The 13716-nt window shown below is 34.0% G+C and overlaps 1 protein-coding gene across 1 annotated transcript in view; it reads left to right on the top strand.

The window, feature by feature from the left end:
• The window catches only part of SLC12A2 (solute carrier family 12 member 2), a 45037-nt gene that overhangs the window by 24054 nt on the left and 7267 nt on the right, over positions 1 to 13716 (top strand). The window contains exons 12-23 of the mRNA XM_015821394.1: positions 1283 to 1406; positions 2409 to 2510; positions 2893 to 3048; positions 4198 to 4297; positions 5213 to 5324; positions 6383 to 6523; positions 8118 to 8224; positions 8681 to 8760; positions 10651 to 10776; positions 11773 to 11820; positions 12522 to 12644; positions 12755 to 12866. Of these exons, the coding sequence (XP_015676880.1) occupies positions 1283 to 1406; positions 2409 to 2510; positions 2893 to 3048; positions 4198 to 4297; positions 5213 to 5324; positions 6383 to 6523; positions 8118 to 8224; positions 8681 to 8760; positions 10651 to 10776; positions 11773 to 11820; positions 12522 to 12644; positions 12755 to 12866 (1331 nt within the window). The remainder of the gene's footprint in view (positions 1 to 1282; positions 1407 to 2408; positions 2511 to 2892; positions 3049 to 4197; positions 4298 to 5212; positions 5325 to 6382; positions 6524 to 8117; positions 8225 to 8680; positions 8761 to 10650; positions 10777 to 11772; positions 11821 to 12521; positions 12645 to 12754; positions 12867 to 13716) is intronic.

The following is a 13716-nucleotide window of genomic DNA, read 5'->3' as shown; positions in this document are numbered from 1 at the left end:
AAAAATGTGGGCTAGACAGCATCACCACCAGATACTCTTCAATATCTTCACAAATGACTTAGATGAGGGAATAGAAGGGGAATTCATCAAATTTGCAGATGACACTAAGCTAGCAGAAATAGCTAACCCCCAGAAGACAAGCTTAGGATCCAAAAAGATCTTGACAGACTTGAACAATGGTCTCTATCCAACAACATGAAATTTAATGTGGAGAAAAACAAGGTTTTACACCTAGGCAGGAAAAACCAAACAGATTGGGCAAAACCTGGCTCAAAAACAGTAACTGTGAGAGGGACCTTGGAGTCCTAGTGGACAATCACTTAAACATGAGCCAGTAGTATGCGGCAGCAGCCAGAAAAGCTAATACAATCCTTGGTTGTAAAAACAGAGGCATAGAATCAAATTCATGTGAAATATTAGTACCACTTTACAAATCCTTAGTAAGATCACACCTGGAATACTGCATCCGGTTTTGATTATTACATTACAAAAAAGATTGCGACTTTGGAAAAAGTGCAAAGAAGAGCAACTAAGATGATTAAAGGCCTGGAGACAAAAATATATGAAGAACAGTTGCAGGAATTGGGTATGGCCAGTCTAGAGAAAAGAAGGACTAGGAGTGACATGATAGCAGTATTCCAGTATTTAAGGGGTTGCCATAAAGAAGAGAGGGTCAACTTATTTTCCAAAGCACCAGAAAGCAAGACAAGAAACAATGGATGGAAACTAACCAAGGAGAAGAGGCAACTTGGAATTAAGGAGAAACTTCCTAACAGCAAGGACAATTAACCAATGGAACAGCTTGCCTTCAGAAGTTGTGGGTGCTTCATCACTGGAGGTTTTCAAGAAGAGATTGGACAACCACTTACGGTATCTGAAATGGTATAGGGTCTTCTGCTTGAGCAGGGGGTTGGACTAAAAGACCTCCAAGGTCTCTTCCAAGCAAGTCAGTATCAATATTGGCAGTAGTATCAATCAATCAGAATAGACTGATTGATTGATATTAAAAAACACTTTTCTCAACTTGCTTATAATTTATGTAATAAGTCTTTTCATTTTTTTAAAAAACTACAATATATCTAATAATGCTGCCTCCCTGGTCTATCAGCTATATCTTCTTGTGCAAATCAGACTAGATTGAGTTGATGATCTGTACCGTTTTAATGTTACTGATTTTTTTCTTTTACTGCCAATCTGTGCTTGGCCCTTGTCTTTAAGATTTGATGCCTTGAGTATTTTTCTATATGTTCATACTTTAATTGGTCATCTCTTTTGATCCTAGGCATTGTGCAAAGACAATATTTATCCGGGTTTCCTGATGTTTGCTAAAGGCTATGGGAAAAATAATGAACCTTTACGAGGGTATCTTCTCACTTTTTTGATTGCTCTTGGATTCATATTAATTGGTTAGTTTAAATCATATTTTTTTAAAAAACTTGTTTTAAAAATCTGAATTATGTGGCATGATCTGTGGAAATAAGATATGTCAATACAATACCTGAACTGAGCTTTACAATTTTTATATAGACTAATATCATCAATCACATTAACCAGTTAGAATTCAGAGGCTTGTCACTAGAATTTCTCATTCTCTAAATATTTGAAGAATCTTTCTGTGTTAATCCAGTGTTCAACGTTATCAAATGCAAAGATGTAGTTCTACCTAGGAATTACACTTATGGTAAAGCAGATAAAGATTCCTGTGAAAATTAACCTGCTTAACTGTGATAGTATGCAAAATATTACATTATTAAAAATAAATAAGTTATTGAAATGGCCAGGTCTAAGCTCAAATACTTTTGTCTGATGATCAGAAATATCCCACTTTGAATTCAGAGCAGCTGTACAAACACTTACCAGACGTATCCCAATATTCTATCCATTATAAGAGAATTCTAGATCCATAAATACAGTTTTTGAATGCTTCTAGAAAGCTCAAAATATTTCAGACTTAAAATATTTCTAGTTCTAAACATTTTGGCATGCTTTTAAAGTATGGGAGGGGCTTTGTGGAACCTGTGCTGAGAAGAGAAGGAATTATTTATATATATTTCATAGACATTCTGTGCAATTCTACATCTCACTATATCCTTAGTAAATATATTTCAGCTTCATTTCAATTCTAGAGTTGTCTCATCCAACTATCCCAATTAATACAAGAAGCTCTAGCAGAAAAGCACTTTTGCCACTCTAATCCAGATTGTATATTTCTGCATATATGAAGAAAGTAGTCCTTTTAATCTCCCATACCACTTTTGGAAGTTCTGTTTGTAGTTCATGTAAAAGCCTCATTATAAAAGGCTACAAAGAATACAAAATCAGAACAATCACCAATTCAAGTAAGGAGCTGTTTTTCCAAAGCAGTCTGCTCTAAAAATCAATATGATTATGTGTTTCTGTCTTTGCAGCTGAATTGAATGTAATTGCTCCAATTATCTCCAATTTCTTCTTGGCTTCCTATGCTTTAATTAATTTTTCCGTGTTCCATGCTTCACTGGCAAAATCACCAGGTATGAATTTTATATTGATCCCAGTGAGAACATGGGGTCTTTTTAAAAATATTTTTGAACACTAATTGTACATCCATTTTTAAAATATAAACACCAACAGCAATAAAAAAATAACTTCAAGCTTAATCAAATTGCAAAAGTTTGGAGGGTGGGGAGAAGGCATAGTATTACTGTACTATTTTCCTTCATTTTTGATATATTTAAGTATATAGCAATTGTGTGTGTAAATGCTGGCAAATTTATGTAACATGTTTTTGTTTAAACAATATATTAACGTGGCAATTGAAGGATAAGTTTTATATATGTTACATAACATATATGATATATACATGTACACATAAGTATGTATGTATTTTTTAAATTTTTATTTGCTTTTGAATAGGCTGGCGACCTGCTTTTAAATACTACAACATGTGGATATCTTTAGTTGGAGCAATTCTCTGCTGCATAGTCATGTTTGTTATTAACTGGTGGGCAGCACTGCTCACCTATGTTATTGTTCTGGGACTCTACATTTATGTAACTTACAAGAAGCCAGGTGGGTACATCTTTTTGAGCCAGTTGCATATGCATGGTTTTCCCCTTTACTACTACTTTACACCAAGTCTGATGTTAAGTTTAGGTGAAGTAAATTAAAATCAGGATTTGGCAATATAAAATTCAAACCTTCATTTTTTTCAGAATAATAGTTTGTCAAGGGAATCAGTAACAAAAGGAAATAAAGCACTTTTTCAAATAATAATTTTGAATAGTTCAATAATTTTATTATATTTTATGTTTACACAGCAGTCTTATTTTGCAAGACTTTCTTAGCTAATATGCTTTGAATAGCTTTTCGTTCAGACCAGATTCTTTTAAGCTCCATCTTAGCAAAATTCATACAGCTTTGTAGAGAGGCAGTAAAGATTTTCTTGGTTACATCTGGATTTTCGAATCAATTCATTATCCGTATCTTTTTCCTTACGTTTCCTTAGGTTTCTTCTTTCTTAAGTTTCTTTAGTCATATATCTGATATCTGATGCTCTGCTTCATGCCTTGAAATTTCACTATTACCTCACAGTATAGCTTCTTGGCTTCTCATTCAGTACTTCTTTCCTATGTGACTTTTTCAAATAGGATTCTCTTTTTCTTGAACTCAGATTACCTCATCACTTTCTGAAACTGTTGTTATCAGTCATTTTAATTTTCAATATATATTGTCTAGTTTGGCCAGAAATGCCATTCTAATACTTTTTACCAATTAATATTTTACTTTAATTTCTCATTAATCTAAGACTCTTAGAATTTGAACTAGAGCTTTTTTCTAATAAAAGTACCCATGGCAACTACTAACTATCCTATTAAAAATATTTAGCTATAAAAAATATAAAGGAACCCTTAAGTTTGAAAAATTTGCATATCTGATTATTCGTGGAGCTTGTCTGAAGAGAACATACTATGCCTGCATAAGGTACTTTATTTGATTATAAAAACAAATTTTAGAATCAAGTAAATTGCTGCCTATGTAGTTTATTATTTTCCTTAATGAAGTGCTGAGTTAATTTATCTTAATTTGTAAATCTTGAGTGTGTTGGGATGTGGCTTGCCTGATAAGTAGAAGTATGAGTATAATCTTCAATTATGTTTCCTTGAAATTAAGATTGTTATAGGGCATTTTCTGTTTCAACATTAAAGTTGTTTTTTGCAGATGTGAACTGGGGTTCCTCAACTCAAGCTTTGACTTATCTGAATGCTTTGCAGCATGCTGTCCGCCTTACTGGTGTAGAAGACCATGTAAAAAACTTCAGGTAACTTGGGAAATATTAATCAGCATATTGCTAGACTTGAAGTATAAGAACAGCAGTCTGGGGAGAAAAAACTAATATTTTTGAAGTCAGATGTTTGGAAAATTAGGGTCAGTTGACTGACACTGAATTGGAATGCTCAAAATGTGTCACTGTTGGTATTGGGTGGTTATAGAAATGATAATAGCCTTATTGATCTTGTATATTAGTGTGTGTTTACCGTTTGCCTTCAGATCTTTTAAAATGACTTGATTGGTGATATGGTAAATACGGTTTGAAATATGCATAGGTTACAGAATTCATTTAATGTACTTCCCTATTGCTGATTTGGACTAAGTGTTCCTCTGACAAAACATATAAGTGGCTAGTTTCTAGCTTCACTGTGGTATTTTTATGGATAGCAGAAGAAGAATTTTGAAACTTATGCATTGTTTTTATTAATTACACAGCCAATATGCAGCAAAAGTTCATAAGTCAGTTTTTATATGCAGCTGGGAATGAGATATTTTTTTCCGTGGGGAACTTGCTTAAATAGTAGTTGATAGCTTAACGATAACATCAAAATATTATTTAGTTCTCCTATCACAATATGTCCTTGGGTTGTATTTGTCTCCTTAGTTTTGATGTTCTTCAGCCTAGTCCCTGACCAATAGATTAGGTCAGAATCTGTGCCTTTATTTTAGTAAATGTATATGCAGGCCATTTTTTCTTCATTTGGACAACATTATTCAAGGTCAATATAAGGGAGTCTTGATATTACAAATGAATAACAAGTGGTGATTCCAGTCACATGAAAAACATGGTGCTAATTCCATATTGTTTTCATGTGCACATACTGCTTAATGGCAACATTTTAATAACAATTCAGTTTGGATTGCAAAAATGTACATGTTAACTGTTGTTTGAATCTAAAATTAGGCCACAATGCCTTGTCATGAGTGGTGCTCCAAGCTCACGTCCAGCTTTGCTTCATCTGGTCCATGCCTTCACCAAAAATGTAGGATTGATGATCTGTGGTCACGTACATATGGTAAGTTTCTAAATAATTGGCTATACTTTAAAAATATATATTTCTGTCCTGTTGTAATTTTTCCCTTTCCCCCATTTATATAGAAGTCTATTTAAGATAATGCAAATTGCATGAAATAGAAGAACTGAAATAAAAGACAACAGTGATACTTTAGTTACCAGTATCAAATAAATATTTGTTTAATAATTTTAACTTTAAAACCGATAGCACATCCTGATTCTTAATAATCATAAAGGAGGTAAAGGTAAAGATGAACAGATTATCTTCCTTTCAGATAATTGCTTTTTTTCGTAATGTAATTACAATGACCATTCAAAGAATACTATTGATATAAAGATCTTGTCAGTCAGTGTTACAATCAACATCTGTAATATGATACAAGTTTATAATATTAGTTCAGGATATGGGCTGAATTCAATTTTTATTAAGTTCCTTTGCTGCCGGAGGTTACAATTTAATAGTGTGTCATAAAACACTAAAATGTTATTAAAGTTTTGCATGTTGCCCATTCTTATATTATTTTTTGTAAAATCAGTTATTGCTTGTATAGGGAATAATGTTTGTCTTATGTAAGTTTTATAATGCTGTGATTGGCTGAATAGAAGCATGCAGATAAGATGATGTGTTCTTGGAGAATGAATTTTGTTTTTTAGCTACTGAAGAATAATTTGTGACAAGCCTATCTAATATTCAGATATCACAGTACACAGAAATACTTGAAATGCAGAAGGTTTTAGGTATGCAGTTTCTGCATGAATTATATAAAGATCACCATATAAATGTTACCCATTCATAGGGCATGTGGGATTTCTAAATAGTTTGAGAGTAATTATCAGTAAAGGGATTTTTTTGTAGTTTGGCTTTTGTGTTAAAAAGGAATACTAATTTCTGGTTCATAATTTCTTCCACTATACTGTGTTCTAATTAATTTGTTTAGGATATTTTTTATCTAATCTAAGCAATATCATATATTTGATAGAGCAGTACATGGCCTTCAATGAGGAATGCACTTTTAAATTTCTTCCAAAATTTTTGATAAGGGGTTATGTCTCTTTTAGGGTCCCCGCAGGCAAGCCATGAAGGAATTGTCAGCTGACTTGGCTAGGTACCAACGGTGGCTTATTAAAAACAAAATGAAAGCGTTTTATGCTCCAGTACATGCAGAAGACCTGAGAGATGGTGCACAGTACTTAATGCAAGTAGGTGGTCTTTCTAAAATGGAGTTTTCTCTTTTGTAATTCTTTTCTGAAAATATAATTTGTATTATATAACATACATCCTGTTAGATGGGGAGGCTTCATAAAATTGTCCAATAAATAAATTCTGTTTATAAATAAATATTATCTAAACATGTTTTAGAATTACATTATAGGAAAAGTGATGTCCGGAAAATAAAAATGGTCAGGAATAGATGAATACTGTTTCTCGTACATCAGAAATTGAAGCTTGCCTGTTTTTTATGTATTGGAAATAGACATTCTTTTGGTTTTGACTATCAAAAAGTAGAGGGAAGGAAACTAACAGTTGGATTTCATGCTTCATGAAGCTGGATCGCAATTCACTGTCTCTCACTTGCTGGAGACCATTCTAAAAATTGCTATAGTTTTTAGAGCTCCTCCTTCTACTCTGCTGTATTATTGAAAGGTACAGGTATTCAGGAAATGTGTATTTGAATATTCTCTTCATTAGACACATGACAATAGATTTGAAGTAAGTCTTAAAGCTATAAAATTCTGTGTGCCATAAGATGACAAGACCACTCTCCTTCCTTTCAGAAAGAATTTCATCCAGAATAGAATGAAAAATATTAGGTCTCTGAACAGAGATAATTCTGTTGGGTTCCTTTACCTTTATAATTGTATCCACTTTTCTGAATTTCATTAGAAAGATTTAGAGCAGGGGTGTCAAACTGCCAGCCCGCGGACCGGTTGCATCATACAGTTGCCCACCCCAGCTCCGGCAATGCAAAAAAAGTTGTGATACGTCGCGACATATCATGACACCCGTGATTTAGAGGGTGGCTGAGTGATATCAGGAAAACAACTGCAAACCCTGCACCAAAAGTACATGATTTCAGTAGGAGGATAGGTGGCATTCTCAGAATCTCTTTACAGCCTATTCTGTTTGTGTTTACTGGAATTAGGTATGGGAGAAATGCTACTGTTCTTAGGCTACCCATAGCCACTCTCATGGAGTACCTTTGAGTGACATAGTGACTTCAAAAAGTATGAGAATGTGGATAAAAATATTGATTAAATGTAATGGTGCATTATATATAGGTAGATGGATTACTTATGATATTAAGAATTTTATGCTGGTGTTCTATTAAAAATCTTGGAAGAGTTTTGAAGACATTAACCTAGGCTTTGAGGAGATATATGCTATCTAAGACCATAGATAGTACATATCAACATTAATATCATGTTGTAGATCTTCAGTAAAAAGCAACAAAAGTGCTCAAATCAATAGTTAGCAAGAAATTGCTCCAAAATGAGAAGGGTCCTTTGGTTCTAACAGAGGACATGATGATCCAGATGCTAACCTAGTCAGTGCTGTGACATAGAAAGTCACATGTTTGAGCTTAAATTTGCTTACAAGATTAGTTTTTACTTCATTCCTCATCTTGAGGTATTTAGAAGGCTTCTAAATTTCAGCCAAAATTGTCAAATGATTCCCAGTAAAACACAGGACTAGGTAGGGTAGAAAAATTCCACTGTTTTTATCTAATCTAAATAAAGCAAAGTTTAAAGGTAGGCATACCATTCCAAAGTGTTGTATATACTTTTTTTCTAGGCTGCAGGCTTAGGAAGAATGAGGCCAAATATTCTTGTTGCTGGATTCAAGAAGGATTGGCAGTCAGCTGATATGAATGATGTTGACATCTACATCAATTTATTACAGTAAGTAATAGTAATTAAGATATTCTTGTAACTGATTATCTATACTTACCAATTTATCGAAGTTTTCAGAAGAATTATAAACAGCCTTTTTCTGCTAATATATTCTGAAATTGGGGGTAGTAAGTCAGTACAATACTGCCTTATAAACTGATCTAGGCATATTAATGGTTTTGAAGTAGATCTCATATTTCATTCAGAGTCCTTTTGATCATATGTGGGGAGAGTAAGTGCTTTTTCCCCCACTCTCTTGTTGTGAATGTTCTGAGATTTCAATAAAACAGGATCCTGGATTGTACTGGTAACTGTACAAACAGTTGCCATACAGCTTTTTTGTTTTATAGGATAACCCTTGGAGACATTTCCTTTATTGATCAAGCTTGCTTATCCTTTCAGATTAATTGTACTAATTAGCCAATTATGAATGCTTATTAGTTTACCCACTTCATTTTATTACAGTGATGCTTTCGACTTTCAGTACGGAGTGGTTGTCATCCGTCTGAGGGAAGGTTTGGATATATCTCATCTTCAGGGACAAGGTAATCCTTAATATGACCTGGGTTTTTATAGTATTAGATTTATATCCTTCATTATAACAACAGCAACCACTCTTCTGATTTTCTCTGTACTGTAATGGATAGATATTTTTGTAATGTCTGCATCAGACGCTTGAAAACCTGAGGGGAAAAACAAACCCAGCTCCTTACAACACTCTGTTAGTAGCACTGTACTTAATCCTTTTGTCTGCCCATTATAGGCAGTTTAGTTCAGTTTTATTTCATTCTTGAACATTGTATCACAGCCTCTGATGGTGGCTTCTTGGGAGTTTTGCCTTTTCTTTTAGCTAAAAATGATAAGGATAAGAAACATTTTTAAAAAATCTTTCTTTCCATAATCACACAATTTTGGCACTAGTGAGTTCATTACTTAATAGCCCGGAGCTACTGTTTCTTCTGTTGCATCTTCTCCAGCTTTTTATTGGCAATTTCTATTGATTTCATTTCTGCCATCTATCATTGCTAGTTTGATAAACTTGGCTCCAAGAATTAAGAGCATGAAATTTGTGCTACCCCTCCCCCCCCCAGGGTAGTCCTTGTTTAGCCACTACAGTTGGGATCAGCAACTTGGTTGTTAAGTAAAATGGTCACTAAATGAAAAACAACTGTGCTTAAGATATTACTTTCATTTTCCTTTGCTTTACAGACCTGAAAAGATTGTAAGCACAAGGATTGGTCATACATTTTCTTTTCATCGCCCTCATAATTCTGGTTTCTAAATGAGGCAGTTGCTAAATGAGAACTACTTATATTTCAGATTGATTATTATGATGCACTTGTAGCAACCACCAGAAGCATGGACAGTTGCCCCAGCGTTATAAGCAGAGCTTTAGTGCTCACTATCATTCCTTTATCTATTCAGAAGACTAACATAACTGTGACTGATACTTCCATTTTATCTAAGCTAGTTTACAAGTTCTATCTAGTTAATTGTCTTACCCACCCTTGGACGTCTCTAGGCCAGGGTTCCCCAATCCCCGGTCCGCAGACTGGTACCGGTCCACAGCCTGTTAGGAACAGCCCGTGCAAGTGAGCAAAGCCTCATCTGCACATGTGCAGGATCTAGCTAGTGCACCAAACCCCGGTCCCTGGTGCCCCAAAAGCTGTTCTAGGCTATCTTTTGGTAGGTTCAAAATCTTTTCTTTATTATGCAGATTCTGGTCAAAAGATTGGTCAGTCTTTAATTCTTCCCCAGAGGGCTAATACAATGTAGATTGTCTTTGGTCATGGGAAACCTTTACTGAAATCCTAATACAGTTTTCTGCAAAGTGATCATTATCACTTTACAGAGATTATCCATTATTGTTGCTGTTATAATATTTAAAGTACTATTATTCAAAGTAGTGTTTATTATATTATTTCCCCAAAAAATATTTTGGGATCTTGACAAAGAAGTTGATGTGGTGAAGAATTGAGGACACCTTCTTGTCTAATGTTGTGACATAACCATCTTTATATGCTTATATGCTTTATATACTCATAAATTGATGTTTCTGATACCTTTGGAAAAATTATTTTACATCCATTCTTTTGTAGCCTGGACCATTGCCAGTGATAAGCTTGCTAAATAATTATGCACTTATATAGATACCATGAAGAATGAGGACAGATTATTTTCCTGTGATTTTAGCTCTTCAGTTACATCACATTCACACAACCAATCTTCATTGTCTTGTGCAAATGCTTCCTTGACAATTATTACTGTGCATTCTGAGCATGAACATTGAAAATTTTTAGTTACAGAGTTATAGTGGAACACTTATGCAGAATCCCTTTGTGCAAAAGCTGACATTATTCCTGAAAAAATCATGGCTTCAAATAGCAGCCTATTCTTGCATAAATATTCAGTCATGTATATTTTATTATTCACAGAAGAATTATTGTCATCCCAAGAGAAATCACCAGTAACCAAAGACATTATAGTAAATGTGGACTACAGCAAGAAGACTGATATGGTAACTTCTAAACCTGTTAGTGAAAAAGGACCTATTCATAAAGGTAACTATGTATTTAGTACATGTATACTTCTTTTTTTCCCTAGGAACTGAAGGTAGCAGGTACAGTTCTTTTCACATAGGTGTATGTGTGCATATAGACATACATACACATAATTATTATTATTATACCAACCCTACAATATCTATTTGACTCCAAACAGTAACTGATCACAATGTCATAATTCTGTGGGTATTTGGGTATTTAAACCTAAGACTCCTTGTTATATAATGGAATAATTGTGCAGCTCTTTTATTAGTCATATATCTGATGAAGGGAATATGTTACGTCTTTTCCTTCCTATTACATTTTGTTCCATATTGCAAAGTTTAAAACCGGTGAGAGTTTCAGAACCAGCAGTTCTCAATTTAGTTGGTGCAGTGTGTTACTGAAGGTTATTCATTACAAATGATATGAATAAATAAAGCTTTTGGTACGTTGAGATACTGCATCAAAAGGGCTTCTGATATTATGGCTATAGTGTGGATGACTATAGTGTGGATTAAACTTAATAGATAAATACATTGGCTCTGCCAAATCTAAAATATGTCCTTGTAGTCACTTGTAGACTTAGCCCATTTTATATACTGTATTTGCCTAATGGTAATGCTTGTCTTGGGTTAAATATGAGACTGATCATGGATTTTACTCATCCTCTTTCCATCTTAAGCTAATGTAGAATTTTAAATTCTATCAATATTTTCTCCCTGGATAAAAAGATTTTTGTGTGTATGTATGTTTGAATGCATGTGTCCATTCATATGTCTAGTGCAAAGAGAGAGGGATATTGTGGACATTTCAGGTACTAACATGTTTCTTTTTTTAAATAGTGTAGTGGTATAAAGAAAATACGTGAATATGCTAATTAATAACATTCATGAGGGCATGTATTAATTCATATTCGATTTTTACCATTGAATGGTAAACAATTGTTCATTATCATTAATATTGCAAATAACCTTTTTTCATTTTTTTTGTTTACTTTTAAAACTTGTCCAGAAGAAGAAGAAGATATCAAGACTCCAACACAGCCACTTTTGAAAAAAGGCAGGCCATTTTCCATCTTCTTTTGTTTAATCCATTTTCCCTTTCTGTCAGTGTCCATTTATTATTTCTTTCATATCTTATTTTGTATATTGTTTATCACAAGTGGAAGTTAATAATTCAGACTTCCTGGAGAACTTGGGTGGATGTTTTGGCTATGACAGCTTTAGTATTTTTTTATGAATTTCAGTAACTTATTTATCTAAATCATTTTTATTGCTGTGCTAAAAATATAAGGATAACATTACAATGTATGTCTTTCATTGCACCAAACAGCTGATAACAATGATGCTAATTATTTCAAGCCCTGACCAATTTGATGAGTGTTTCTCAAGCTTGGCAGCTTTAAACTGGGTGGACTCTTAACTGGCTGGTTGAGTAATTCTGCAAAGTCCACACAGCTTAAAGGTGCCAACATCGAGAAACATTTAGATAGTGGAATCAAAAAGTGGTTGACCACTCATTTATACTCCCACTCCTCTTAGCAGCCACCTACCCTGCATATTGGGAGTTTCAAAGGCATGCAATGTGATGATACTAAAAAAAATCAAGTGTGATATTAGGTCTGTATATTTTAGAACATATCTTCTTTATCTCTTATTTTTTTCTATTCCTTGTAAACCAGCTTCTGCATTTGAATGGAGATGGCTGATCGGATATTTTGGACTTCATTTTCTTCCAAATGTCACTTCTCAATTTTACAGATCCTAAGGGCCCGTCTGTTCCTCTGAACTTGGCTGATCAAAAGCTGCTTGATGCAAGTTCCCAATTTCAGAAAAAACAAGGCAAAAATTACATTGATGTTTGGTGGCTCTTTGATGATGGGGGTAAGACATTTTTTTAAAAAAAAACATTACAAGAAAATTAGAAATGTTATCTGGTATTTCCTTTTCGAACACTGGCTCTAAATTAAAATTGGTTTTTTTCACCCTTACAGGCTTAACACTTTTGATTCCATATCTTCTGACAACCAAGAAAAAATGGAAAGACTGCAAGATCAGGGTGTTCATTGGTGGAAAAATAAATAGAATTGACCATGACAGAAGAGCGTAAGTTTAATGAATTACAATGTTTCTCTGGCTAAGATTATTTTTTTTTCTATTTTAACCAAACCTATTAATCAAATCCAGTCAGTGCATTGATATATTTGTTATATTATTTATATTAAAATTCATAAATTGTTTTAGAGTAATCAGTGATGATGCTCCAATGGATGAAACGTTTTTATTTATATATGACTCCTGTGTTTTGTTGATCGCCTTCAAAGCACCTCAGCATTTATGAGGAATTGCATATGAAATTAAAGTGGGATGAAGAACTAATTCAAATTACCCATTCTTTTACTGAATCATTAGATTTCTGACATACTAAAAAAAACATCTCATGCAAAATATTTTACCCTAAACATTTCATAGCAAGTAAAACTGGAAGAAATAATTTAGTCTAATCTCTGCACAGTGCAGAAATCTACTACAGGTAGCCCTTGACACATGTTTGGTTGTTTAGCAACTGTTTGGATTACAGTGGACCTCCCCCGAGCCATTTACAACCCAGATTCAAAGTTATAATAATAATAATAATGATAAAGTTGGAAGGGACCTCGGAGGTCATCTAGTCCAACCTCCTGCTCAGGCAGGAAACCTATACCATTTCGGACAAATGGCTGTCCAGTTTCTTCTTAAAAACTTCCAGTGTTGGCTCATTCACCGCTTCTGGAGGCAGGTTGTTCCACTGGTTAATTGTTCTAACTGTCAGGAAGTTTCTCCTTAGTTCTAGGTTGCTTCTCTCTTTGGTTAGTTTCCACCCGTTGCTTCTTGTCCTGCCTTCAGGCGCTTTGGAGAATAGCCTGACTCCCTCTTCTTTGTGGCAGCCCCTAAGATATTGGAACACTGCTATCAT

The sequence above is a fragment of the Protobothrops mucrosquamatus genome, unplaced genomic scaffold, assembly GCF_001527695.2.
Source record: "Protobothrops mucrosquamatus isolate PMUCROS unplaced genomic scaffold, P.Mucros_1.0 scaffold_164, whole genome shotgun sequence".
Lineage (NCBI taxonomy): Eukaryota > Metazoa > Chordata > Lepidosauria > Squamata > Viperidae > Protobothrops > Protobothrops mucrosquamatus.
Note: the sequence above shows the minus strand (reverse complement) of the source record. Positions and strands in the feature narration are given on the sequence as shown.